Source organism: Patagioenas fasciata, chromosome 14, assembly GCF_037038585.1.
Source record: "Patagioenas fasciata isolate bPatFas1 chromosome 14, bPatFas1.hap1, whole genome shotgun sequence".
Taxonomy (NCBI): domain Eukaryota; kingdom Metazoa; phylum Chordata; class Aves; order Columbiformes; family Columbidae; genus Patagioenas; species Patagioenas fasciata.
This window is the reverse complement of record NC_092533.1, coordinates 18,732,752-18,759,982: the sequence shown is the minus strand read 5'-3', so window position 1 is coordinate 18,759,982 and position 27,231 is coordinate 18,732,752. Positions and strand designations below refer to the sequence as shown.

Here is a 27,231-nt window from a genome sequence, read left to right as displayed (position 1 = left end):
CGGTCCCCGCGGGAGCGCGCGGACAATGAGCGGGGGCCGAGCAGCGGGCCGGCGCCGGGCGGTGCGCTGGTACTCTCGCGAGAGCAGGGTGAGCGGCTCCCACCTCTCGCGAGACCGGGCCTGGCGGCACCTCCTTCTCCCCCCCCACTCCCGGCCACATCCACTCCTGGAGGGCGGGGCGGCGGCAGCGAGCGGCGCCGAGCCGAGCCGAGCCGAGCGGGGACAGCACCGAGCGGGGGCGGCCACCGCCGGGCACGTGAGCGGGCAAGCGGGCGGGTCGTGGTCTCGCGAGCGCGGCGAGACGTGCGCGGGGCTCGCGCAGCCGCCTCTCTCAGTCTGTCCGACCCTCCCTCCCCCGCCGCTGCTGCCACAGCGACCGGGAGGCGCCGCCGCCGCGCTCCCTTCCCGCCGCCTGCAGGTAGGAGCGGCGCTGCGGCCGCCCCCGGCCCGCCGCCATGTTGGGAACCGGCGGCCGCCGCTCTGAGGAAACGGGAGGGAAGGGGGGGCGTCCGTTAGGAACGGGGGAGGGGGAGCGCGGCTGGCGCGCGGCAGCAGCGCGCATGCGGGAGCGGCGGGCCCGGCAGCGCCCCCGCCCGGCGCACAGCGGCACCGCGGCCCCGCCGCGCGCCCTCAGGCGGCCGCCAACAAACGGCCGCGGCTCCCCCGCGCCCTTCACCGGGAACGGCCGGGCTGGGGGCACGGGCAGGGGGCTCTTCTTGGCCGCTGGGTGTTCTCGGGGTGACCCCGGCTCCAACCGCGTTTAACCCGCTGACTGAACTTCCCCTGCGCCGAGCGCCCGGCCAGCGCTGCCGGGTCCCGCAGGCGGCCCGTCCCTCCCCAGCCCCCCGAAAACGGCCCCTGGGCAGCCGAGCAGCGCGGCGGTAACGTCTGAAGGCCCTTAGTCCCCAAAACCTGCTCGTTCCGATGTTTTTCTGGCATTCAGAGTTAATGAATTGACTGCTCTTTCTGCTCAGTTTCACTTTCATATAATTTTGGCTGTGGTTACAAATCATACTACAGGGATTTTTTTTTTGATCTCTGGTCATTTAATAACTTTTCATGCTTTTTAGATACGTGTTTTGTTTCCAAAGTCGAAATGATGAGATATTAAGTTCACTTACACTGAAAATAAGCCAAAGTTAAAAAGAACTCTCTGAGAACCCGAAGAACTGCTTTGTTCTGATAAATGAAGCATTTATGCTGTAGAAAGAAGGCTGAAAAACCCCTCTTTTAATGTGCGGCTTTTTTCTTTACCACGAGGCAGACCTTTGGGAAAAAAAGTATCTGCTACTGTTATAAAACAATTGAGTAGTCTTTGTTTTCTTTTTACTTAGCCTTAAATTCTTCAGGTTTTTTTGCTGTCATTGGAGTAGGTGGTCCTGACTTCCTGGAGTAAGATAAGTAGGGAGCAGCTCTGTTCGGAAATGTAAGTCACTTAAAGCAGCCTGTGTAGTTTTTATGCCTCAGAAGAGGAAAAGGCAACGTTTTTTGATACTTCTTTGTTAAGAATCTGTTGATCCAATGGCTGAATCTTCCTGAATTGGGAAACATGTTAATACATTGAAAACTTTAATATGTTAAAATCCTATATTATTTTATTAACATTTTTAATGTATTACTGAGAAATTAGTGAACTTCTGTCTTGAATTTTATCAAAATAACCACACAAAATTATTAATTACTGAATTAGATGGAATAATTTGAGCGAGGATACTGACATTTGAGCCTTGTAGGTGTGTTTGTTTGGTGGTAACCCAATATCTGTACTTTTACTTTGTGTGTTAGGTAAGGAGGTGAAATCTGAGTGACCAATTAAAGAATTTGGATCATTTCCTAATGATTCTGATGAGGTTTGCCACATCACGAGCCTTTTCTGTGTGGTTGTTTTAGGGAAGCCCTCCCAAGTTACTCTGTATTGAAAACTTCAGTTTTGGTGTTTTGCAGGTATCTGGGTGTTACATAAATCACCACACTAGTGGTGGGAAGAATAACCAAGAGAAATTCCTAAATGCATCCTTAAAATGTGAATATCCATGTTCCTTAAGGTGAAAATGGGGTAACAGTTAAAGAGGAGGGAAGAAGAGTCAGTCTTTGAGACTGCAGACAAGATTAAGGATCCCCAGTAATACTGTCCGTACAGCTGAAATGTGATTGCTACCTGGTTTATTTGGGGCTATGCTTAAATAAAGATGCTCATTAATTTAGTGGGAAATAAGGAATGTCTGCTGGCGTTCTCTGTGACTCGCATACATCTCTGCTGAGAGTTTTCACGAATACAAAGATATTTTGTAATCTAATACTCCACAGTGTTCTAGATAGCTCGACAAATCTGGGGGAGAAGCTGTTCTAAGCAAAGCTGTAAAGAAATGATTTCCATTTCATTATGTTGATTTAGGAGTGTGTTTTTGTAGCCTCTGTGCTGCTTGCATTCTTCCTCAGTGCTCTAAGTCAACAAATCTTGAAAACAAAAGCAAAAACCTCACAATATTTCTGAACTAATTTAGTTTTCAACTGTTCAAGTGCCAGATTGTGTAGTCATAACTTAAACAAGAGGTTTTATTTTGAGCACTAAACCACAGTCCCTTGATTCTTCTCTGCAACTAGATACATCTCAACAACTACATGCAAGATTTCAGCTGGGAAAGAATGCAGATTTATCACAACTCTGGAAGTGCCTGGAGGCAGACTTAACATTCACTGATTATTCAGAAGGCTTTTTAATCACCAGATCAGAATACAAAACTGTGGTGTGGTGGTTTGTTTTTCTGTTTTAAAAATGATAACATTGGCTCTCTGTCACAGCAATTAACTCTTGTTTTCGATCTGTCCATGGTCATGTTATGTATGACCTATTTATTTTTAAAAAATGTAGAGTTTTGATGCCTGTGAGGCTATTAATCTCCAAAATGGATGGAAACGAATAGTGATGATGTTTCCTCGCTTTGCCAAGTGCATGAACGTGGAGTCGTTATTACCAGAGCTTCCAGGCTGTGATCCTACATCGTGTGCGATGACTTTGGTTTTGGCAGAGCCCTGCTATTGAACCCACTCTGAGTGGCTTCATGGAGCTTTTTGTGCATTCATCTCGCTGTAGAGCTGCAGCTCTGCTGGCGGTGACAACGAGGGGACCCACCTGTAGTAGGAAGGTGTGCGTGGAAGCCATAGAGGTAACCGTGTGTTTATGGAGCAGTTGGTGCACAGAACGGTGGTTATTCTGTATCTTCCTCGCTGTTTCTGTTTTCTCTTTCTAAAAAATTCCATTTTTTGCCTCCTCTCCTCTTTGTGCACTGTTCCTTGGACACTTTTTTCCCACTTCTGTTGTTTCTGTAAAGGAATAAATACCCTTCTTAGTAAAGGATGCTTGAATTTAGTACATAATGAACAGAAATAAGAAATTAGTGTCTTTTACGTGGCTTTTTTCTGCATTCACATGATGAAATCTGTAGTTCTTTTGAGATTCTTAATTGCTAAACTAGTAATTTTAATTACCCATTTATAAATAAGTCTGTTTCATGTGTAATACTTCTGTGTCCTGAAGCAATCCTCTGTTACAGTAACTTCAGATCTCAGATTATTATGTGCTCCTCTGATCAAGCAAGTCACTGAGATGAAGCTGAACATAAGGAATGAAACTCTCCCGGTTGTTCAGCAAGGCCTCAAACAGATTGTTTAATCTGGGCACAAAAAAGCATGTGCCAGGTGCTGCTTAAATTTTTGAGGTTATGGCCTTTGAAGATCAGTTGAACAAGATAAGTAGTTTTCTTGCATGTGAAACAGCAGTATTAAGTAACCACTCTGAATATGGACACCTGAAATGGGCAATAATCTGCATTTTCTCCATCTGAGGCTGCTGGATAATTCCTCCTTTGCCTTTGGAAAGACAGTGGCCTCTTCTGTATTGTCCGAGTTAAAGTAATCCTGTAGACTTGAAATTCACAAGAGTCATTCAGCAGTTAGATAACATCTGTTCTCATTGCCTTGTGAGTTGGTGGGTTTACTACCATTATTTCCCAGACCAACATGGGGAACTATCTACCTAAATTTTTCACTTGGTCTTCCAGATCTCTTCCATCCATAACCTTTTTTTACTGTGACACATTGGAGACACTTTTGCCAAGAAGTGTATTAATTCTTCACTAGAAAAAGGGATTGCTGTGCTGAGTGTAACTCAGGAGGGAGGGGAAGGAATCTCTCTAGATTTTTATCCCAAAAGCAGGAACTGTGGGTGTGAAACTTCTTTGAGCCTTTTTTCCCAAGGGTGTGCAGCCTGTCTTGTGTTGTTACCAACTGGGGGTGTGTTTTTCAGCTTGCAGATGACTTTGTGTTTTTACCATAATTGAGTTGATTTGATTAAATTTGATGTAATTTTCTTTTGAAGTGAAAGTGAAACTGACTAGAAAGTGGAAAGAGTTATTCTCAGTTTTTGAGACTTTTCTATAAATAGTGCAAGAGGAATGGGTAAAAGATGAATTGTTCTATGAACAAGATTAGTATTAAAGCTATAGTATATGTACACAAATTAAAAACAGGATGGTAGAAGAAATAGGGAGCTAAATTATTTTCAGCCTACTGTTGTTCCATAAAATATGGTAATCTAAGGTTATCATGTATCCCAAGAATTCACTTAAACTACTTTCAGGAGCAAAATTAATATTTATGTGGAGTTCTAGAAGTTTTATTGAAAAGAGTTTATAATCAATTCTACACAAAAAGAAAATCCTTCTATAGTGTTTGAAAATCAGCCTTATTTTGGCCTTTATTTGGTAGCAGTGTATCCTGTAGGATTCAAATTTCTTATTTTTGTTGTCTGCTTTTACAGAAAACTCTTTTACCACTTGTAGATATAAAGTGTTTTTTCATTGTCCACATTTGTCTGGAAATCTAGTAACATTTTGACTTTCAACTTATTTCAAGGTTGCTTTATATTATATTCAAATCTTAATATAGCCAAATTTCTGTCCACAGATCTTTAAAATGTGTATCTGTCTGTTCCCAGAATAGCTGAAATTACATGAAGAACAATTAGCATAACGCTTTCAACTTGGCTAAATCCCGTCTGGCTCTTTAGACAGCTTTGCTCAGTCGTACTCCTCTTGTTGCTGTGACTCAGTTGATGGCACGAGTGCTTCAAACCCGGCTTTGGGAACCCATCTCTATCAAATACTGACAAGAAATCTTTCAGAAGTGATCACCATAAAAAATGCCGTTTAAAAATCACATAGTAAACCTGACCATGTGGAAGTTAAACGTTCCTTGGTATGATTTTTAGAGCTCTTTCCTCACCTCGTTTTGTTGTTGTCTTCATCTGATTTTAAAGAATGGGGACAGGAGTAGAGTACGACAGTAACTGCAAGATGACAACGATGTAATAGATCGTGGGTTTTGAGGATAAAGCAGAAACTTTGTAAGTACTCGAATATTAACTAGGGGTAGGACAGTTCACTGCCTAGCACACCAACTGCCCGCATTATATTCTGTCTTCATCACACAGTCGTCTTACTGTCCCACTTCATACTTTTTCATAAGATTGTCCATCCTTGTTTCTTTGCCTTTTTTTCTCCCGTCTTTGTTTTTGTTTTCTCTTTGCTTCTCTCATCTCTGGGTGTTTGCAGCGGCAGCACATCAGGGCTCTGTAAAACCTCCCCGTGTCCTGTCATCAGGTTCTCTGCGGCCCAGGTCCCAACCCGACTGGGATGTGATGGGTTTTGTTCTCTGCTAATCCCTCTGGAGCAGCAGACAATGAACTGCCAATTGGAACTCGTGACAGGAGGATTAGTGAGCATCTGTTCAAAGGGAAAAAGGGTATTTTTGAAGAGCGGAGAACTTTCCTGGTTGAGTGAAAGCTCGCATGGTGAAGCTCCCTGTGTTAACAGAAGGGTGCACCTGCCTTCCTGACCATGTGGTTCTCTGCTGAATTGCTGTTGGGGTCTGGTTTGCAAAGCTCTCTGAATACCCGATTTTATGAAGAACCTAGTAAGTTCAGTTTCAAGCCATTCTGTAAGTGTACGAATGACCTACAAGGAAATTTAGATGTAAAATGGGAGGAATAAGGATTAACTTGTAAAATTGTTATGACGTGCTTTGAAGATTACTGAATGTATGTAACGTAAGACACGGTACCCAAGTGCATATTAGTGTTTTTCTCATGTTTGAACTCAAAACAGTCTTGATTTTTACACTACGGTTCTTAAATGCTTTCTCTTCAGGTGTTCTTCGGTGTGGTCAGCTTGACCTGAATCTCGCGCTTAGAATTTGCCGTGTCTGCTCCCCCTATGTTCTTGTTTTCCTCAAGCTTTCTGCAGCACTTTTCTGTCTTCTACCTCAGATACTTCTAAACTTATGCCATCCCCATGTTTCTCAATCTCTTACTCTTAACCAAATGTTATGCAATTAAGCTTACTTTAAGTGACTCCAACGTATGTGGACCTTAAAATCATAACTGAAATATGAGTTTAGATGTACTGATAACAGAATATGTAGCAAACTGTATAAAGCATTTCCACAGACAGAGTTCTGTGAGGGTTTTGTGTGCTTTATGTATCTCTCACAGAATCCATTATTTTTCTACAGAAATGCATCATTTTGTAACATGCTGCCACTGAGAAACAAAACCAAAGTGCATTTCAGCTTCAAGTAGAAAAAAACCTTTCTATGCTATTGAAACAGGGCTCTGGATTGAGTTGGCACTTGGGGTAGGGACGTGCCTATAACCTTGACCTTTTTTCTTCTGTTTCCAGTACAGGAGAAATTACCTTCTGCAGAACTGGTCTCTTCAAGGAAAAGTCCTTGCTTTCATTTTGTCCTTTCCATTCCTTCCCAAATGTACCTGTTCTTTTAGAAGCTGATTTCATTTGGAGCTATGCAATTTGTGCATGTTTGTTTTTTTTTCCTCAAGTGATTCTGTGTTTTGTGTGCATCTGAGTGGCAGTGCTGGAGAAGCAAAACCGCTCCGCAGAGGTTTGAAAGGGCTTTACCACATCAGGGACCCAAGCACAATGCGTTCCTGATGGAATGTTTCCATGTGTGTTGAGTTGCTTAAAATTTTGTGTATCTATCCCAAGGCTGAGAGAGTATGGGGAAAAGTATAAAGTTTTTTCTGCTCTGCACTAAACAAAATGAACATTATGGTACAATGAATACGTTGCATATAAAACGCTGTGGATATTGAGACACGATTTAGTTAAAACTTCAAGTAAATGGAGTTGAACCAAATATTTAAATACGAGACTAGGGTTTTAGTGAAATGTGGGGCAGGTATCTCTTATGAGGATTGTTCCAGGATCTTTAACTACCACATGTGGTCACGGTGTCAAAGCGTTTGGCCTGAACCAGGCAAGAGCCCCGGGTGCTGGTGCCATCTCCTGACTCACCAGGGTCTCTTTCTGCAGGGCCAGGGCTCTCCTTGGCTCTCCCATCCCAGTGCTAAGCCTGACCTTGTTTAGCTTGAGGTCTGAGAGGCCAGGCTAATGTCACAGCTGCAATATAACAGAATAAAGAATCCCTTCCTAAGGGCTGGTATCTGGATAACTGCAATTTGAACAAGAGGTCTTGTTTACTTCCTGCAAAATTTAAAACTTATTTTTCTTGTTCACATCTGTCTTCACGTCAGTAATTGGAATTTTACTCCGTAAAGATTGAATATGGTGTTTGGTCTTATTTACCAGATCTTACAGCAGAAACTTTTTGCCCAAACTTCAGTTGCTTTTAACTTCCTTTCGTCCTGTTCTGTGGTGGTATAGGTTTCATTTTCAAATATGTATTATATGCCAAAGTCATCTTGGATTCTATGGGCTTAAGTTTTTTGTGGTCTTCTCACAGACACAGTACAGTTATGTAGGGTATAAACAAAACCATTAATCAGAGATCAAGGCTTATATGCTAGTAAACTCTCAGACATCCCAAACTTCTGAAATTCACTTGTCTTCGGTATGAAAGTAGCTTTTTGTAGAAGGAGAGTAGCATGTATAGGAAACACTACTGTATTTTTATCTGAAATAATAAATGCAGGTTCCGGGTACTTCTTGAATCTGTTAAGTTACGTAATAAAACCCTTGTAAGATTGAGATCTTGAATGTTTTTAGATCAACATGATGCATAAGTTGAAAACTGCATCTGTTTAAAGGGATTTATGACTAAAACTGCTTGTTTTTCTACAGAATTGTCTGGTGTTTCTCAGCTTGAAGAAGATCTGCAGTCATTATTGATCCTCTTTCTTGGCGTTACCATTTTCGAAGTGAAGTTTGCCTAGCTTTCTAGTGTGAGCTCTCTTTTCAGCCATCTTTAAGACAAAAAAAAAAAAAAGGAAACAATTTTTTGTGATCCATAAAGTAGACGAGCGATAGTTCTACAATGTCCAAGTCATTCCAGCAGTCATCTCTGAGTAGGGATTCCCAAGGTCACGGGCGTGAGCTCTCTGCAGGAATAGGCCTTCTTGCTGCTGCTACCCAGTCTTTAAATATGCCAGCATCTCTTGGAAGGATGAACCAGGGTACTGCACGCCTTGCTAGCTTAATGAATCTTGGAATGAGTTCTTCATTGAACCAACAAGGATCTCATAGTGCACTGTCTTCTGGTAGTACCTCTTCCCATAATTTGCAGTCTATATTTAACATTGGAAATAGAGGTCCGCTCCCTTTGTCTTCTCAGCACCGTGGAGACGCAGACCAGGCCACTAACATTTTGGCCAGCTTTGGTCTGTCTGCTAGAGACTTAGATGAACTGAGTCGCTATCCCGAGGACAAGATCACTCCTGAAAACTTGCCTCAGATCCTTCTACAACTTAAAAGGAGGAGAGCTGAAGAAGGTTATGGTAGAGATGGCAGATCATCCACACGGGAACCACCGTACAGAGTACCTAGGGATGATTGGGAAGAAAAAAGGCATTTTAGAAGAGATAGCTTTGATGATCGTGGTCCTAGTCTCAACCCAGTGGTTGACTATGACCATGGAAGTCGTTCTCAAGAATCTGGTTATTATGACAGAATGGATTATGAAGATGACAGATTAAGAGATGGAGAAAGGTGTAGGGATGAATCTTTTTATGGTGAGACTTCGCATAACTATCATAAATTTGACAGTGAGTATGACAGAATGGGTCGTGGCCCTGGTCCTGAGAGATCTCTCTTTGAGAAAAAGAGAGGTGCTCCTCCAAATAGCAATATTGAAGACTTCCATGGATTCTTACCGAAGGGTTATCCCCATCTGTGCTCTATATGTGATATGCCAGTTCATTCTAATAAGGTGAGTTATGCACCAGATACTTCTATTTTCCTTTACGTTGTAGTATCTGTTCTGTTTTTACCTATTTCTTTAATTATTTCTATAGCCTGGTTGCTTTTGAAATGATCTGAAAGTTGGTTTGAGAGTGAAAAAGGCACTTGGTTTATTTACAAGGTAATTGTTAATAAACATTGTAAACCAGGGCTTTACATTAATGTATTTTGTTTGCCCAGATTGCTTAACTTCAAGTCAAAAGGCTATCATCTACTGGGATATCTTATTTATATTTTACATCTACATGGTCTCTTAACCACAAACATCTGGCATTCAAGCAGTTTTGGGGTGGGTTTGTTCATGTTTTGTTGGTTTGGAGGGGTTGCAGTGTATCTGCTGTGCTATTCGGGAAGCTAGTTTCAGCTCTCCTCCACATCTGTCTTGATTGCGGATTTATATGTAGTTAAGATGCATTCTTGCACAGTTCTGCTTTTTCCCAGCCTAAAGGGAAAGAGTTAATGTAGAGCCCTGGAACGTATTTGCAAAAGTAAAAAAAACACGTTTTAGATTAGCTCATTCTTGCCTTTTTAATTTCACTTTAACACTCTGTATCTCATACTATGGCTGAAATTTGTCGTCATTTTTCTCCTTTTTCACAACTTTCTTAGACACTTGAGCCTCACTTTTTATTGTCACATGTTGCATCTCTCCCTGTAGACTCAGCAATCCGTCTGCTGGTGCAGAACCTGCTCTGTGTTCCTAGCAGTGCTCTTTACTTGGATCTTCGGGTATAGCCGGCTGTGCTGAGACTTCCCTCTTAGTTTATTCACCACTAGTTCAACTCTGCGCAAAGGCAGCAGGTTACTCAGAACGGCCTGTTGAGTCAGCTGGTATTTTCAGAGCCTTCTCACTTTCAGCTTTTCCAATTTTACTCATCTTGCTGATTTTCAGTGTACTAGATGATGTAATTGGCTAATACGGTGCCACCCTCATCACAATTAGTGGCTAATTAGCTTGAAGGCCTTCAATTGCAAATATAATACATGCTATTACTGTAAAATTGAGACAATGTGGAATTGCTGTTACTAACCGTTTCTTTACAGTTACCTCTCAAAAAGTGCTGCTTCTGTACATCTGATCTTTTGGAAGCACGAGAATTATTCTGTCCCTGCCAGGAAACGATCAAGCCAGTGTTAGAGCACAAACTGTACGACTGCAGCTGATCTGACAGTTTATGAACTCGTGTTGCTTTAATTACTTTTTATGTAAAAAAATAAGCACAGTAATTCGGGTTTCTTGTCTCCTGTATTTGACGTTTATTTTCATAAAAGGTTTCAAGTGTTAACAGTTTAGATGCCATGCTCAGTTCTGTAAAAGGACTTCGTTTGGTTAGATTGAAAACATTAACTTCTGAGGCCCTTGAAGATGGCAACCAGTAATCCTGTAAGTAGGGTTCTTTTTAGCACTTTATTTTAAAACCTTGTGGTTCTTAGTTTCCTTTGGTACGAAGACCTATTGAAAGGATATCCAACATGAAATATCTTTCCAGGTATGAGAAATACCAAATTCTTTTGACAGAGTAACTTAAGTGGCCAGCTTCTTCTGTAACATGTAAAACCATCTTTTGGGGTTTTTTAGGAATATGCTTTGACTTAAACTACTAGTGCACCATAAAATATTTGAAATGGGATCATCTGTTTTCTTATGACCCAAGGTTGGGCTTTGTTTCTAGTCTCAGAAATCATGTCACCCCAAGAATTCTTCTCTTTCTCTCCTTTTTTTCCTCTGCTTTGCATACCTGCAAGTTACAGAATTCCATAAAATTGAATCAAGTAGAACTTTGAAAGTAATCTGATCTGAACCAAAATTTACGGAAAGCAGAAAGGGAATGCTCTTCTTAGCTGGGACAATATAAACTTATTGCAGCATCAAAATCTAATTTTCCCCACCTTCAAATAAAAATTATAGAGTATTTTTTTAAAGTGTGTCATAAAGCAATGTGTAGGTTAAGCCTGAGCGAGGGGTTAAACACCCTTGGTGTAACTTAATCTGCTAGACTAGTCCTCTGTTTTTTCTTTTTCAGCAATTGTCTTAATTGCTTCTCTAATGTGATGTAATCAATGTAACTGAAATCTTAAGATGCAGTTTGCTTTCTCTCTGTGAAGTAAATCATGCCCTAGTTTTTTTAGGCGTTTTGTCAATCCCAACCCCTTTATCAAGGAGTGAGGCGTTAGGTGTGGAGGGATTGTTTTCTCTGCCAAAGAGAAAGGCTGATGCAACACGAGCAGATGAATTTGGAGGTTAAACGCTTGAAACAGTGATACATCTCAGAGGGAAAACGTGGCTGTGTCCCTAATAGAGGGCTGTCTAAAATTAGCTGCTTAAATTTGGCCTAATTTTCTGAAGAACAGTGCGTCCTCTTGCTTGCATCGATTGAGGCAAAAGGTAAGCTGAGTTTTAAGAAACTCGGTTCAGATTTTCTCTGGCTTAACTTTGGGTGTTGGTGTCTGTAAATATGGAGTGCCTGGAACCCTTCAGATTGGGGAGGGGCAGGGACCGAAGGGAAGTGTTTAATACAAATTTAATAATGTAGATATGCACTGTTGTTCCTAAAACTTTCCCTAGGGGAAAAAGAAATAATAAATCCTAAGTTATATGCCAGATCTCCCTTTTTGCCAGTTTAGAAGTGTTTGAAGTGTAATGAGCATTACATGTACCCAAGCTTTGGCTCTAGTTTGCAGATAACTTCTACTTCTGTTTATAATATTAAATGACATGTTAGGACAGCCTTAAAGCCTGTTCTATCAGGCAGAATCGGCCACTGAGGCTTTACAGATTGTGCACCCAAAGTCAGAAGGTTTTTTTTAGTGTTTAAAAGACAGTTTTTTAGTGTAGTACTAAAACTTGGTAGAAAGTTTTAAACTGAAGAAACTTCAATAGCTTTGCTTGGGGATTTTGGTTTTTTTTTATCCTAATTGCCAGCGCATTTATTAATTTCTAGTTTCAGAGCCCCCATCTTGTACAGTTAACAAGAACAAGTGGTGCTCTTGTTTTACATGGTAAAATGAGTGAAGATTTCATCTCGCTTCACGTTATATTTCATGTATCGTGTGGTAATATTGTAGCGTAGCTTAATGACAGCACTTCACGGTAGACTTTAAATCCAGGTTTTTCTCCTTTGTGGAAAATGTAAGTTAGGCCTTTAGCGTATGGAAACACTACAGTGACCCTCAATAGTGTCTGGTATCCAGAACGGAGCAGTCCCCGTGCCTTCTCTCACCTTAAACAACCAACCCCCTTCAGAATCAGAATAACCCGCAGAGAAAAAGTAGAAAGCCCTCATTCCTTTGTAGTGCTAAAGCCAGAACTAGACGGAGGTTTCCTGGCTGATTTGGTTTAATTCTCTTTAGTACCATCTTGATTTAGGTCTCCTTTTTTTCTTTAGTATTCCCCTCAGATGGTCAGATATTTTTACATGTCACCTGTATACTCGTAGTTTGTCCTAGCTATGCACTTTCATTGCCTTTAGTCTTTCCTTTCTGATTTCCTTGCAATTCCTTGGCTGCTTTATGGTTCTAAAAACTGGAGTGTTTAGTTTAAATGTTCTTTAAAAGTCTGAGGAATGAAGCAGAGAGAGCGGAGGAAATTCTAAAATTGCTGAAGGAAAAAACTATCAGCATCAAGCTGTAAAAGTTGAAGCTGTGATGACACACATGTGCTGTAGCAGTGACCCGGGTGAGCTTTGCACCTCTGAGGCAGGATCAAGCCCATATAATGCAAGACATTTTCATCAGACACCTTTCACTTGGGTTAGGAGTTCAGAGGTAGGTCCAGATTCAGTGGCTCTTTACAGCACAATAAAATGAGATTTGGATTATCTCTGTCTCTATTTTCGATACTTCAGATTAGAGGAGAAGGTACTGCACTGTGTAATGTTATTTTGTTAAATTGGCTTGCTGTGGGTGGCTGTTAATTTTTAATTATTTACTTTGCTGCAGGAGTGGAACCATCATATCAATGGAGCGACTCACAGCCGACGCTGTCAGCTGCTGCTTGAAATGTAGGAATTTGAAGTACAGTAAACATTCCTGTGGTGTGGGGCAAATACAACTACAGAACGATCAATTATGTTGCACAAAAGAGGTTTATAAAACACACTGTGCCCTGTAGGGAATAGAATCATGGAACAGTTTGGGTTGGAAGGGACGTTTGAAGGTCATCTGGGCCAGTGTCTCGCCACCCTCGGTGTCAAAACAACTTCATCCATGTGTTCACACTGAACCTCCCCTGAATAAAAACATGCAGCTTCAAAAGAGCATCTTCAGAACAAAGAAGGGATCTCAGTTCATAATTTTGGGTCCTAATGATTGATATGTAATGGTTTAAACAGTTGAATCTCAACAGGGGGAGTATACTGTAATTTTTTTACTAGTCACTTGTCTAACGTTTTCATGTAAAACTGCAATATGCATTATAAATTCAAACATGTTATATATAGCAAGAAGCTTCTCATTAAGAAGAGCACCTCTGGCAAGAGATTGTGCTCCCGTCTTGTCGCGGTCAGTGTTAGCGTGTCTCTTATCTGTGCTGACATGGGAAGGTATTGCTGCTTGTATGGAAATTATTTCATAGGTAGAGATTCTCATTTTCTTACCTATTCCTTTTTTGTGTGTCTTTTAAGATACCCAGAATGGAATCCTGACAGTGATTCAGGACATGGAATGTAAGTAGTAATGAATTTTACGATATTTGTAATGGTTTGTGTGAAGCAGAAGATGTTCTTAACACTTGCTGTGAAACAACACACCTCGTTTTCTTTGCCTGGATACCTCCCTTTGTTTTCTACGAGCTGAAGCGCAGCAGTGAAAGTAGCTCAAGCTAACTTTGCCTTGGCTGCTCTACAGAAGTTAGGGGTGTTTTTTGAGATTGAAAGCTTCCCAGGTTTTTTGTTTAAAATGAACGTGTTTTTCCCCCTCTTTCTAGGGGTGATCCCTTTATGTTACAGCAATCCACAAACCCTGCGCCAGGGATTCTGGGACCACCACCACCTCCGTTCCACCTTGGAGGGCCTCCTGTTGGGCCAAGAGGTAACATCAGCAGCTTTTACAAGACCTAGATTCTTGGGGGTTTGATTCTCTTGGTTTTTCTTGCCTTATTTTATTTTTTACCAGTGTCTTTAAACAACAAAACACTCACTTTTTTGAACAGCAGAACTGAAATACTTCAGTCCCTCTGTGGCCAGAGACTGGTACTTGGATCCCTCACACGTATTTTTCCCCTGTCTATAAGTTTTTAGTGTCTGTCTTCTGTTGGTGTTTTTGGTTGTGTTTTTTTGTGAAACTTAAAATAATTCAATGTCCTAAGCGTTTTTTCCCCCCTTAATTTTGTATAGATTTGAGAAATAGATTTAAATAGCAACTGAGAAATGGGAAGATAGATGGTGTAAGCCTTCTCTTCCCAGGAAGGCAGGCTAAGAATCAGGTTCTTGCTTCTCCCTTTTTAAATGGTTCGAGTGACTAAAAGAGCAAAATTTGACTTTGACTTGGAGCCAGACTGTCTGAAAGGCTTTTTTCAGGTGTTTCCTAGTAAAATAAGCATTATGATAGGATTGGTTTAGGTTTAGAAGCAAAAGTAGGAATCTATTCCTACACCAAAAACCTCAGTTGTACAAAATGTATCTGTTAAGGAGACCTCATATCTTTTGTGTATGAAGATGTTTTGCTATGGCAAATCTTAGTCTAAAACAGGAGAGAGTTTTCTTATTTTTTCAATGGGTTTATTCTCCACTGTTTCTACACCTCAGTCTGTGCAGCTCTGTCTCTTAATGTTGAATTGAACAGGATGTTCAGGAAGGAAGCTCGGAAATAAATTAAGTCTTGTCAGACGGATGAAATGATTAGTGTTTTAAACTTGATGCCGTTCTGTTTTAGTATTACAAGTGACTTGAATCTCTTAAGAACTTGTGAAAAGACATGTTAGTACCAGTCTTACAGGTTGAACTAAGCTTGTTCATTCCTTTAATTTCTTAAAGGAGCTGGAAATGGAAATATGCAAGGACCGAGACACATGCAAAAGGGCAGAGTGGTGAGTATTAAAAATTGATGTGTTTTCTTGTTTTTACAAACCCACAGTTTTAGGTACATATGCTTTTTGTTTGCTTTCCTGAAGATCTGTTTGAACAAATGGATTGTCTTTAAAAGGCTTTATTATTTATTTGCATGGAAATGCTGAAGCTTTGCAATAAGGTTGAGGTTTGTTGTGCCAAATACTCCACTGGCCATATTTAAACACTCTTTATGACGAACATACAGAATGGCAACTTTGGCACGGCAGTGTCTTCCTCTCTGGAAATCCCCAGAGGTTCTATGCTGTTCTATATGCATCTCGTTTAGGTTACTGCTGAAGATTTAAAATCGAAAAGTAAATAAATAGTAGAGCAGAGCCTTGCAGACTTTCTTTTTAGGTTAGCTGATGCACATCTCCTGTTCATGCTGTGTCTGTATCCTTTGTCTTCAACAGGAAACAAGCAGAGTTGTTCACATCATGGATTTCCAGAGGGGAAAGAACTTGAGATACCAGCTGCTTCAGCTTGTTGAACCGTTTGGAATAATTACCAACCACCTGATTCTAAACAAAATCAATGAGGTGAGATGGGGCCCTTCACTGCTGCTGCTGGCTCTGCTTGGTGTCTGTAGTGTGCTTAATGGCGGAGCTTAATTATTGTGAAATGACTTACTTGGCTACCAAGCAAGATGACACCGAGGTCATGTGTGAAAGGAAGAGTGACTGCTGTGTTTCTTTCCTGAAATGCTGTAATACTGCATTTTAACTTAAGTAGTTTAAAAATCCTTAGTTTTGGTTGTTCGTAGTTTTCTTGAAAGTACACTCTGCTTTCAAATTCTGTTCTTGTTCTAATATACTCTGAAAACTTATTTGGGCTTAATTTGTATTATGCAATGTCATATTTTGAAGTGTGGAAAAAGTCAATATCGTAGAGAAAAAACAGGCAGCAGTTGAATGTTTTGGATCCAAATCTAGGTGGAATGTAAACCAACCAAGTAGTTCTGTTTGCGCACCTAAATAAAGTATGTGCCGTTCCTGCCAAGTTCTGCAGGGCACTTCAAGTTGTAGCCAAAAGGCGGCTTTTGTTTTTGGTGCAGCTGTTTTTACAGGAAAGCAAAGAAGACCTTGACATTAAAAACAGTGATAATAACAAAATAGTACTGGTTCTTGGAGGAGTAGCAGCGCTTAATTTGTTTGTATGATTCCAGGCGTTTATTGAAATGTCAACTACCGAAGATGCCCAGGCTGCAGTAGAATACTATTCCACAACACCCGCGCTGGTGTTTGGTAAACCAGTCCGAGTCCACTTGTCACAGAAATACAAAAGAATAAAGGTAAAACATTCTGCCTTATTTTAATCTGGGGCACACAGCGTTGCGAGGCTGTTGTGTTTAAGTTATTCTTTATGTACTTCACAGCCCTATCAACTCAATCAAGGGACAGTCACTAATTTATACTTATGTAGCATGTACTACAAAAAATTAATACCCTTTTAAATTTTAGAAGCCTGAGGGTAAACCTGACCAAAAAAATGAGCCACCAAAACCAGAACTTGGCCGCGTGATTCACCTCAGCAATTTACCTCATTCTGGATACTCTGACAATGCTGTCCTCAAACTGGCGGAACCCTACGGGAAAATTAAGAACTACATCCTGATGAGAATGAAGAGCCAGGTGAGTGAGCATCGCGGCGCACGCGGTGATGATTTGGAACTCGGGTTTTTAGCTGTGAAGAGCTGACATGCCTTTAATGGGGGTGTGCGCAGACTTGCTGCTCCAGCACAGATATGGGAATTATTGGGGGTGTAGGTGGTGTTTGCTGTCCAGCTTCCTGCAAAATGTTACTGGAATGGGACCTGCATTTAAATTAAAAAAAGGGAAAGAATAGACCTCAGCTGAGAAAGGTATATTTAGCTTTGAGGCTTATTTTTTTTTTGTTATGTAGATTTCTGGGAGTCTTAGAACATTCTTAAGGCTGTAAAAACATTACCTATGAGATAGAAATATATACTGCTATTACATATTCCTTTAATTACCCCTTATTTTTCATTCTTTAAACAAAGGCAGTTGGGCTGTGGCACTCTGAACATTTAAAAACCCCTGAAGATGTATATAGTATATGCCATGTATATGGTAAAGTGCTTTGGATGTGCGCGTACAATGATTTCTATAAATACACAGGAGTTTAAAGTATTTAGTTCTGAATTTTTTTTCAGCTTTGCTGTCCCAGTTTGTTGCTCCCTAGAGTTAAATAGGAAATTCCAGTGCTTTTTCAGAGTGGTGAGTGCCTGAATCCCCTAATCACAGAATCACAGAATCGAGTGGGTTGGAAAAGACCTCAGAGCTCATCCAGTCCAACCCTTGGTCCAACTCCAGTCCATTACCAGATCATGGCACTAAGTGCCATGTCCAGTTTCAGTTTACAAACCTCCAGGGCCGGTGAGTCCAGCACCTCCCTGGGCAGCCATTCCAATGCTGACCACTCTCTCTGCACAGAATTGCTTTCCAGTCTCCAGCCTCAGTTTCCCCTGGCAGAGTTGAAGCCCATGCCCCCTTGTCCTATTGCTGACTGTCTGGGAGAAAAGCCCAATCCCCACCTGGCTAGAACTGCCCTTCAGGTTATTCTAGAGAGTGCTGAGCTCACCTCTAAGCCTCCTCTTCTCCAGACTAAACAGGCCCAGCTCCCTCAGCCTCTCCCCATAGCTCTTGTGTTCAAGTCCCTTCCCCAGTCTTGTTGCTCTTCTCTGGACCCGCTCCAGCACTTCAATCTCTCTCCTGACCTGAGGGCCCAGAACTGAACACAACACTCCAGGTGTGGCCTCCCCAGTGCAGAGCACAGGGGAAGGATCACTGCCCTTGTCCTGCTGACCACGCTGGTTTGGACACAGGACAGGATACTGTTGGCCTTCTTGGCCACCTGGGCACACTGCTGGCTCATGTTGAGCTCCCTGTCAATTAGTACCCCTAGGTCCCTTTCTGCCTGACTAATGTCACACTTGGGGAGTGAAAAATGACTGGAATCCATTGTGTGACCCCCAGGAAATCCTGCCCGACCTTAATTCACCAGAAACACCAACCCACTTGCTGTCCAAGTTGTACGCAGAAACAGCTCTTCTCTATCTGCCCGTGATCCTTTAGCCCAGATGCGTTTTTAAAAGCTTGTTCAGCAGACTTAGTGGTCGTAGGCTTGTTTCTTGGAGGGACCCCTCACAAAGCAGGGCCGACAGACCAGCAAATGCTGCCTTTCTGTGTAAGGCTTCTCTCAAAAAATAAAATACTATTTAATTTGTTTAATTTCAGAGCTTTCTATGGGACGTATTACTGAATTGAAAAGCTGGGGTATATAGAGCACTTTGATAAATGTAAAAATGTATGGCTTTGAGAGGATGGATCTAGTTGTATCTCACAATTTTGTTTCAGCATTTGGAAATGCTATGGTTTAGGTTAAATAGCTTTGCCTGCAAAAGTGTAGTAGTTCATAGTTGTCATTAGTGTCTATTTTCATCTTTTCAGGCTTTTATTGAGATGGAGACCAGAGAAGATGCTTTAGCAATGGTTGAGCATTGTGCCAACAAAGCGCTTTGGTTCCAGGGCAGATGTGTGAAAGTGGATTTATCTGAAAAATACAAGAAACTGGTGTTAAGGGTAAGTAGTGGGTTTAGGTTTTTAATTGTAGTCAAAGGGGTAAAGTGAAGACAGCTAGTGCTTGCTGAGAATTTTCAAGGATTCACTTTGGTATTTTTTGAACTACCTGAGTGCAGTTACTTAGCATGGGTGGTGTTACAAGGCCTAGAACAAAGTACAAGGATTTTCCTTTCAAATTAAACAAAACCCAGCCAGATTTTAATGAAAATACCTCAATTTAAAATGTTCTGTAATGTGAGTTGTTTTTTTCTCACTCTCCTCTGAAAATGATCAGTGGGTAAAATCAAGCTGGGTGGCAGAATGGTGTCCTCAGGCATTCGATACTTAGTGCTTTGCTTTGCTTTTCACAGCTGCTGGTGGTTTTGTCCATTTTGTTGTACTCTAGTGTACAGAAAAAAGATGAAACATTAGTAGGGATTACTCCTTAAACTACCAGGTTTTACAACAGAACATGTTTCCTGTGTTGGTCACCATCCAAAACCTCTTTCGTTTAGCACCAGGAAGCTTTTTGATCCCTGTTGTGGACGCGAACCCCCAGCTACCTCGATAGATTGTCTTACCTAATTTTTAAAAAGAAGCTTTGTCAAAACTTGGGATGTAACTGCACTTTGCATGTGTAGCTCATATCACAGAGGGAGGTGTTGGCCAATAGTGGGTTTTTTTGTTTGTTTTTACATAATACCAGGCTAATACTCTTGCAATTGCAAGACTTTCTCTATGAGCCTAGGACATTACATAGGAAAGGAGGAGAAATCTGAACTGTCAAGATGTCTCAAACATAAGCTTTCTATTGTGGAGTATGAAGGAATTTTACTGTTGCACCTGATAATGCACCAAAAATAAATGCTTTGTGCAAATTCAAATACTTAGGCAATGCATTGGATCGTTTTCCATGTTACTGCCATATAAGTGGAATTTCCTATTCGGTAACTCACAAATAAGTGAAATGTGGGTCTGCTGAGGCTTTCCGTGTCGCCCACTGCTAACGCTGGGGAGAAGGGAGAGATTCACACTGATTTGTGCCGTCTGTGAACACGGGCTGTTCTGGAGAGGGATGTCCCACTGGATAACTGATAATGACTGTGAGTAAAGGTGGGATTTCTAGGTTGGGAAGGTCCTGTCTAACATAACAGCAGGTTGCTAATTGATAGGTGGTAAAAGTACTTGTGGATTAACGTCGTTGGGAGCGCTTGGCTAGATGGTGCGCTCTGGTCTGATTTAATGCTGTGACTGTTGTGTAAATCATCATTACTGTGACTTACCATTTTTTTAATTGCATTTTAGATTCCAAACAAAGGAGTTGAACTGCTGAAAAAGGATAAAACTAGGTAATTAACTGTTGCTGAAGCATAAAATTGTTTAAAAGAAATACGAAAATACCTTACCCAGAGTATAGAAATTATACAAAAGGAGTCAGGCAGTCTCTAAGATCCAATTATTCTTTGTTGTATCCTGAGATGAACTGTTTCTAGTGCTACCTGCCCTCCTCCTCAAATGCTGGCGTTTTCACAGCCTCTTCAGGCAATCTTTTCCAGTCCCTAATTAGCGTTGCCTTCCTTCAGTTTACACTCGTGAGCAATTGTCCTGTGTTGTAAGGACTGGTCTTCCTTGCAGCCTTTTGCATATTTGAAGAGTGGTATCTTTCCCTCAACCCTTCCCTTTTTGAAACTAAAACACAATCTACTTCAGGCTTGTCTAGAAAAATATAACTACGTCTTTTTAGGCATTTCTGGACTCTGTTCAGATTTACAAGCAGGTATTCTTTATTCTTTACAGAAAGAGAACGTATTCTCCGGACAGCAAAGATTCTCCAAGCGATAAGAAATCTAAGACAGATGCTGCTCAGAAACCTGAAAACGATGGTGCGGAAGCTAAAGCGAAAGAGGAGAAACAAGACGATGCCGCTGAGCCGTCGGGCACTAAAAGCAGCGAACAGGCTGACCCAGACGAGCCGAGTTTGCTCCTGGAGTCAGAAGACGAGCTGCTCGTGGATGAGGAGGAGGCGGCAGCGCTGTTAGAAAGCGGCAGCTCAGCGGGAGACGATGCGGATGTCGCCAGTTTAGCTGATGTCACTACCGAAGAGAAAAAGGAGACAACCGATGATGCGACCGCCAAAACCGAGGGGAATGTTGCAGCCAATCCAGCGGCAAAGAAAAAGCTTAAAAAGGTAATTGTATAGTAAGGTACCTGTGTGGAAAAGCCCGTCTAACTTAAATAGCACACCGCAGTGTTCCACTGCAGAGCTTTTTCTGTGGGTCTTTAAGACACTTGTCTTAAGACAGCTGTCTGAAGAGAAATGGCTGTTAAAGCTCCTGTGGAGAAGATGGAAGATCCCATTGGATGCAACTCACACATGAAATGAGTTACAAATCGCTGTTTCTGTTTTGACAGCACTATTCACTTGTGGGGTTCTACCCATGTTGCTTCCTGGAGGTTTTCTTGCCTTTCTCTCTGCCCTTTTAACACTGAGCAGCCAGGGACTGGTGTTTGCCCACAGCAGTTTCTTGTGAGACCGGCTCTGGTTACTCTTGAATGTTACAATTCTGTGCTCAAAAAATGACTTATTTGGGACTTGAGGCTCATTTAGACTTGGACAGAATTGTTTGCATATCTTTATGCTTAGCTGAAAAGGTGGACAAGTCCATTTGTGGTTCACCAAGGCCTATTTCCAGTTGAGAAAAGATAAATTACTCTGTCATAGGTCATAGGCTACTTGCTGTGAACTTTTTTCCTCACCAGATGATCCCACACTCATGTGTTTTGGGTTTTGTCATGTTTAAATCATATGCAGTTGTGTGGAGTAGCAAAGTTGCAGTAATGTTATTGACTTGGAATGTTGCTTTGCACAAAAGGCACGTTCCTTGTTATGAAAGAACAAAGTGTGAGCGGTTTTCAGTTTTGGGGGATTGTTCTGTCAGGAGGTTCATTGCATGGTGTTGGAATCAATGCTGCCAATGCAAATGCAGTGATTATTTCTTAATATGAGGGTATTTTTTGTTATAACTGACTTGAAACCCGAACCGCCTTCCTTGAAAAATCTACGTTCTTAGAGCACAGATGTGAAGCTAAATCTGTTTCAGTCCTACTCAGATTGCTTGAGTAACATTTTGGATGAGTGAGGCAGGTCTTGAAGGACAAATTTAAGCGGTTTTCCAGGGAATTTGGAGAAGATGTTTCTCTTCTGAAACTTAAGACAGTTGGAGGGGAACACTTAAGAATAAGCTGACATAAGGAAACGGTTTTCTCCACAGCGCTACGTGGGTGGCTTTCCGCGGAGCATGGAGGGTTTCGTCACTCTGGACGAGGTTGGTGATGAGGAAGACTCGGATCATCAGAAACTCCGCAAGTCGGGTCTGGCGCTAAAATCTGCTCCCAAAAACGATGAGAGTTTGGCAGAGATCAAGGTCGACAAGATCGAGGAGCCGGAGCAGGAGAATGAAACGCTAGAAAATGGAACCAAACCCGAAGATAGTTCGAAGGCTGAAAACATTGAAGCTTCTGATCCCACAATGGTGCAGGATGCTGAGAAGAACACCCACGAAAACACAGACACCCAGGACGAGCAGGAAACAAAGAGCATCCAAGAGAAAGCTCTCATTCCGGATGAGTTTCGGATCGGGCCGTACCAGCCCAACGTCCCTGTGGGTAAGGCTGCTTCTGTTCCCTTCAAACACATCGCTGTGCATCGCAGTAGCATTTCTCATTTCATTTGCCTTTTCTTTCTGGCAACATGTTGCCGCTGAGCCTTTCATTGTAGGGCCTCCCGCTCTCCCCCTCCCTTCGCTCCTCCCTAACCCCCTAGTATTTGATTTCTTTTCCCCTCTTATTTTCATACAGTTCTCCATAACACTTTCCTTAGGCAGAAATTAAATTGGAAGAGGTATATTTTAGCAACACATATTCAATTAATAACACAAATCACAATAGTGGTGTTAGTTTAGATTCATACTAAATAATCAGAAACCGATCACAGAATGTTGTTAGTTCTTTTGAAGGAACCAATAAAATGGACCCTTAATCTGAAAGGTTTAAATTTTGTTTTAAAAAGCCTGCACATACTTAGTTACTACCAGGCCCTGGCTTGACTAAACTAAAACAAGGACTTTTACAGATAAAGCAGCTTTTAATGTAAAGTGAATTATGGTTTTAAGATTTAGCTGAAATGACATATGACATATATAGAGTAGATCTCTTAGTTTATTTTGTGGTGTTTACTTCTCTAGGTGTGAATTATGTGGTACCCAAAACAGGGTTTTATTGCAAATTGTGTTCCCTGTTCTACACAAATGAAGATGTTGCAAAAAAGACCCATTGCAGCAGCCTTCCTCATTATCAAAAGTTGAAGGTAAGGCAAAAACTTGTTCATTTTAAATGGTGTGGTTCTTTCCTGGGGGAGTAGATCTGAATGAGAATGGGCTGAGGAAAGAACAAAAGGGCTTTCAGGCAGTGGAAATTGGCTTATTCTAGAACTCTGACTGAAGCCAGACCTCTCCAGGACTTCATCTGCTGAAAATAATCTGCAGGATTCACATTTCAAAGATGGGCCCTAGCAGTTGTTTGTAAATTTGGATCAAGAGGGTGTTCTGATTGAAGGCCAGGCTCAGAAGTAGTGGTGCAGAGTAAATACAGGTAACTCAAATCCCTTCCCGTTGGCCCTTTGAGGGCTTTTTAAAATGGGTCAACGGAGCGTAAGATGTTTTATATTAAAAACAAACCCGTATTTGCAACTTCTGATTTTGTGAGCATGTTTTACAATCTGATTGGATGAGGTATCACATGATTGCATGGCATGAATGATAACGCTGCTTTTAAATATCACCCTGAGAAAGGGAAATGCTACACAAAGTAACAATAATCACGCAGTGTTCACATAAATTGATTTCATACCAGTCAGTGACTGAGCTGAAAACAAACCTGGGGGGCTCTGTAGAAAAGAAGAAGGTGGCGGCTGGGACTCCAGACATTTGCTTCCTCCCTTGAAATAAGGGAGTGACCATAGGGAACCCTAAACAAATGTGCAGGGCCCTGGAAGGCGGATGGCACAGATCAATGGCACAAAGCAAACACCATTAGCAAGGAGTAGGTCAGAAAATCAATTCCCAGGCAGAATCCTATAGCAAGAAAAACCCACCTCATCCATCACCCATAGCTTTTTTTTTCCCCCTTTTATTTTAATTTTTCCATTGAGGTACCTGATTACAGGACTTTAAAGCCTTGATGTAAAAGGGGAAGGGGGGAAATAACCTCAATGTATTAACTTACTGAAATGCAACATGATTTGGTTTGTTTATTCCGTGGCAGAAATGCTTCAGTGGCTTTCTAACATTGGAAGGGTTTTAGAATTGGGGAAGGAAGGGGGGAAAATGCAGATCTGTGGCACAGTGACAAGGCGCTTCTCCAGCGGGAGCTCGTCACTGGGAGAGCAAGGAAACGAACTAAATCGATGAATTGATGTTGCTGCCGAGTGTCATCGGAGTGATGACAAATCCCTCAAGAGTCCCAAACCAACCCGTCTCTGGGGAGGGGAGATGGTTTGGCTCTGGCTTTATCAGTGGCAAATTCCCAGCAGGTAAGTGGCACAACCGCTGTCACAAGCCCAAGATAAAATTGAAATGAATTGCGGTCTGGAAGGCAGAACCAGCAGGGCTGGGAAACGTGTGTTTAGTGAACCTGAGCTATACGTTCGGTGACGTATGGATAACGTGCATCCTAGGAGCTCCAGAGTATGGAGAAGCGCTGGTCTTAGTTGTGACCTTTGCAGTTGAAAGTGACAGATTTTACAACTTGAAAATTTAATTGATGCTTCTATTGTTGATGCTGTGACTGTGAGAAACTCTTGGAATACCTGCAAAATACCATTGCTTTCTCTCAACAGAAAATTCTGGATAAAATGGCAGAAGACCACAGGCAAAAGAAGGAAGCTTAAAAGGATGGATGGATGTAAGGAAAAGAGTGGCTTTGTTTTTAATGTTTATCTTTTTTAAAAGCAGTACAAGTAGTAGGTGGAAATACTGTATTCCTTTTTTGTTCTAGTGAGATAGGCATTAGAGGTCTGTTCATGTGTTTCAATGTTGTAGCAAAAAGCAGACGCAGTTAAGTTAATGACAAAAATTGGTTCTTAATGTGAGAATGGCAACAAGTTTTTGTTTTGACACTTCAAGCTATTAAAGAAAAAATCTTGCACCCTTGTGGAAAGCTCATCTATGGGAAGAAAACTTCATTTCAGTTATGACTTTCACGCTTCAGAAATTGTCTTTCAGTTCCATTCTCAATAAAAGATAAGAAATAACTCTGTATTTTTATTTTATCTAGAACATTCCATATTTCAGTCTGAGCCTGGCAGGTATTTAATTTAGAGTGCAAGGCTGTCGTTGCATTTCACTTTTCAAAAGTCTTTCAATGTAAGTTGCATTTTTAAATGTTGACCTGCAGTTTCTTTTAATGTCATTGCTGTTATATAGCAAATAGCAAAATTAGTGATTAGCTTTACAACTTTGTGATTTTTTTTTTTTTTCCTTTTCGAAGCTCTTGATAGATTTTCCTGTTCAGCTCTTCTGTGTATTTTTAGTGAGAAGTAAATGCCCATTCTCCTCTGACCAGTATTATTTCCTTGAGCTCTTCCTGCTTTTACTTGAATCCTGTAGCTGTCGTACATCTCAAGTATATTCAAAAGCAGCAGTTGAGTCCTGAAATGTACAAAGGTATCTTTATATTCTTCACATGTAATTTTTTCATACCTGCATTTTAAACCCGGTTTTGTTAAAATCTGGTTTTGCATCAAGAACCTTTAGATCTTAATGTACCTGCACATGTGAGATGTGAACAGGAATTTGCATGTGTAACCCGTGTTTATCTGTAGTTTTTGTTATTTACTGCTTATTTGTGAATTCAGATTACTAAAGTGATTTACCAATAAACAAAGCTAGGCAGCAGTGATTTGTTAGAGACGTTCGGCATGTTAACCAGTGTGTCTACTGAGCTCTTCATACAAAGTTGTGCATGTTTAACACCTGTGATTTAGCAGCTTATCCGTAACTTTTCTTTCTCTTTCCTAAAACCTCTTTTGTTTCTGAGCAAATTAAAATGTCACTTGTTAAAACACTGGTAGGTATATTCTGCTGACACTTATTTCTTGAGTTTAATGGTGGTTTTGTCCAAGTTGAAACCTCATCACGTGCGGATAGAAGTGACGAGGGACAATTCTTACACAGAGGATTTGGTGCTGCAAACGGTTTTCCAGTGTGGGAGGCTGAACCCTGGGGAAGTGAATACAGACACAAGGTGGTGTGTTTTGTGGCAGTCCTGAGAACTTGTCTTTCCAGTTGTAACTTGGTGCTGCTGCATCCTCACAAAAAGGGGAGGCGGGTCATCCCTTCTGTGTAAGAATTTAAGTGTAACTTCAAATATCTGGCAGCAGTTCCACTGAAACGCTAATGGGCGGCTAATGCACAGACTATTTAAAAGGCACCTCCAAATTAACGCAGTGACTCACCCTCACACTTCTACACAGATAAGTTACTGCTTTGTATGTCGCAAAGTTTTGCGTTGGTACGAAGTCAATTAAATATAATGCAGTGATACAGTCTTCAAACTACTCCCCAGCTTTCCCAAAGAAAGCACAAGTGGCAGCTGCCCTGCACTCGGCTCTGGTTTGTACTCGGATCCCCGCTTGCTTATGGGGACATTTGTCACTTATCTGTCACCACGAGGCTGCTTCGTTCATCAGCCAAGCAGAGCATTTGACTTCAAAGCAGCCGTATGCTGTTTGCCAGTCACCCCCTTTCTTTCTAACGGTGGCAGATAAAATGTTCGGGGGAGGTGGAGACCTTAAACATTAACTTTCCTTACAACGTGCAGTTAAGATTAATGTACTAAAATATTACAGCTCTCTTTTCTTCTTAAAATACCCTTTGCTTAGCTCTACCTGCATCTGCCACAGCGCTGCCAACCTGTGTTACCACGGGGATTAAACTGCGGGAGGATGTTACATCACATTGAGTGCCTGAACATAAAGAATTCTCAGGTATGGTGTCAGTGGTGTAGTCCAGCTTCAGAACTGAGTCCCTTGCTGCTATCAGCTTCACTTTCTCATACTGGTACATGTCAGATGCCTCTGCATGCATTTTGGAACCTGAACTTTGGAGTCCAAGTGCCACCCTTGAGGCTGCTGCCTCCTTGTGTGTGTTGTTCTGCACAGGGATCGCTGAACACTGGGAAGGAATCTGTTACAGATTTATTAAAATAGAGTTGCAAATAGTTGTGGAAATACCAGTAGTAAGAGCAGAGTAATTTTATTTTTAAGGATGATCC

General features: G+C 41.5%; 1 protein-coding gene across 4 annotated transcripts; it reads left to right on the top strand.

Moving 5' to 3' along the window:
• MATR3 (matrin 3) lies at window positions 1-26,022 on the top strand. 4 transcript variants are annotated; one of them, XM_065848982.2, is made up of 15 exons: window positions 172-252; window positions 8,157-9,240; window positions 13,212-13,273; window positions 13,895-13,936; window positions 14,197-14,300; window positions 15,245-15,297; window positions 15,733-15,858; window positions 16,485-16,610; window positions 16,780-16,950; window positions 18,790-18,921; window positions 20,206-20,249; window positions 20,698-21,088; window positions 22,173-22,566; window positions 23,145-23,266; window positions 24,797-26,022. In XM_065848982.2, the coding sequence occupies exons 2-15, from the start codon at window positions 8,350-8,352 to the stop codon at window positions 24,845-24,847; spliced, it is 2,709 nt and encodes a 902-aa protein (XP_065705054.1). In that variant the 5' UTR covers window positions 172-252; window positions 8,157-8,349; the 3' UTR covers window positions 24,848-26,022. The 4 variants fall into 4 exon arrangements, with proteins under 4 accessions (XP_065705056.1, XP_065705054.1, XP_065705053.1 ...); XM_065848981.2 differs by lacking the exon at window positions 172-252 and adding an exon at window positions 279-418; XM_065848984.2 differs by lacking the exons at window positions 172-252; window positions 8,157-9,240 and adding an exon at window positions 1-88.
• The last annotated feature ends 1,209 nt before the right edge of the window (window positions 26,023-27,231 follow it).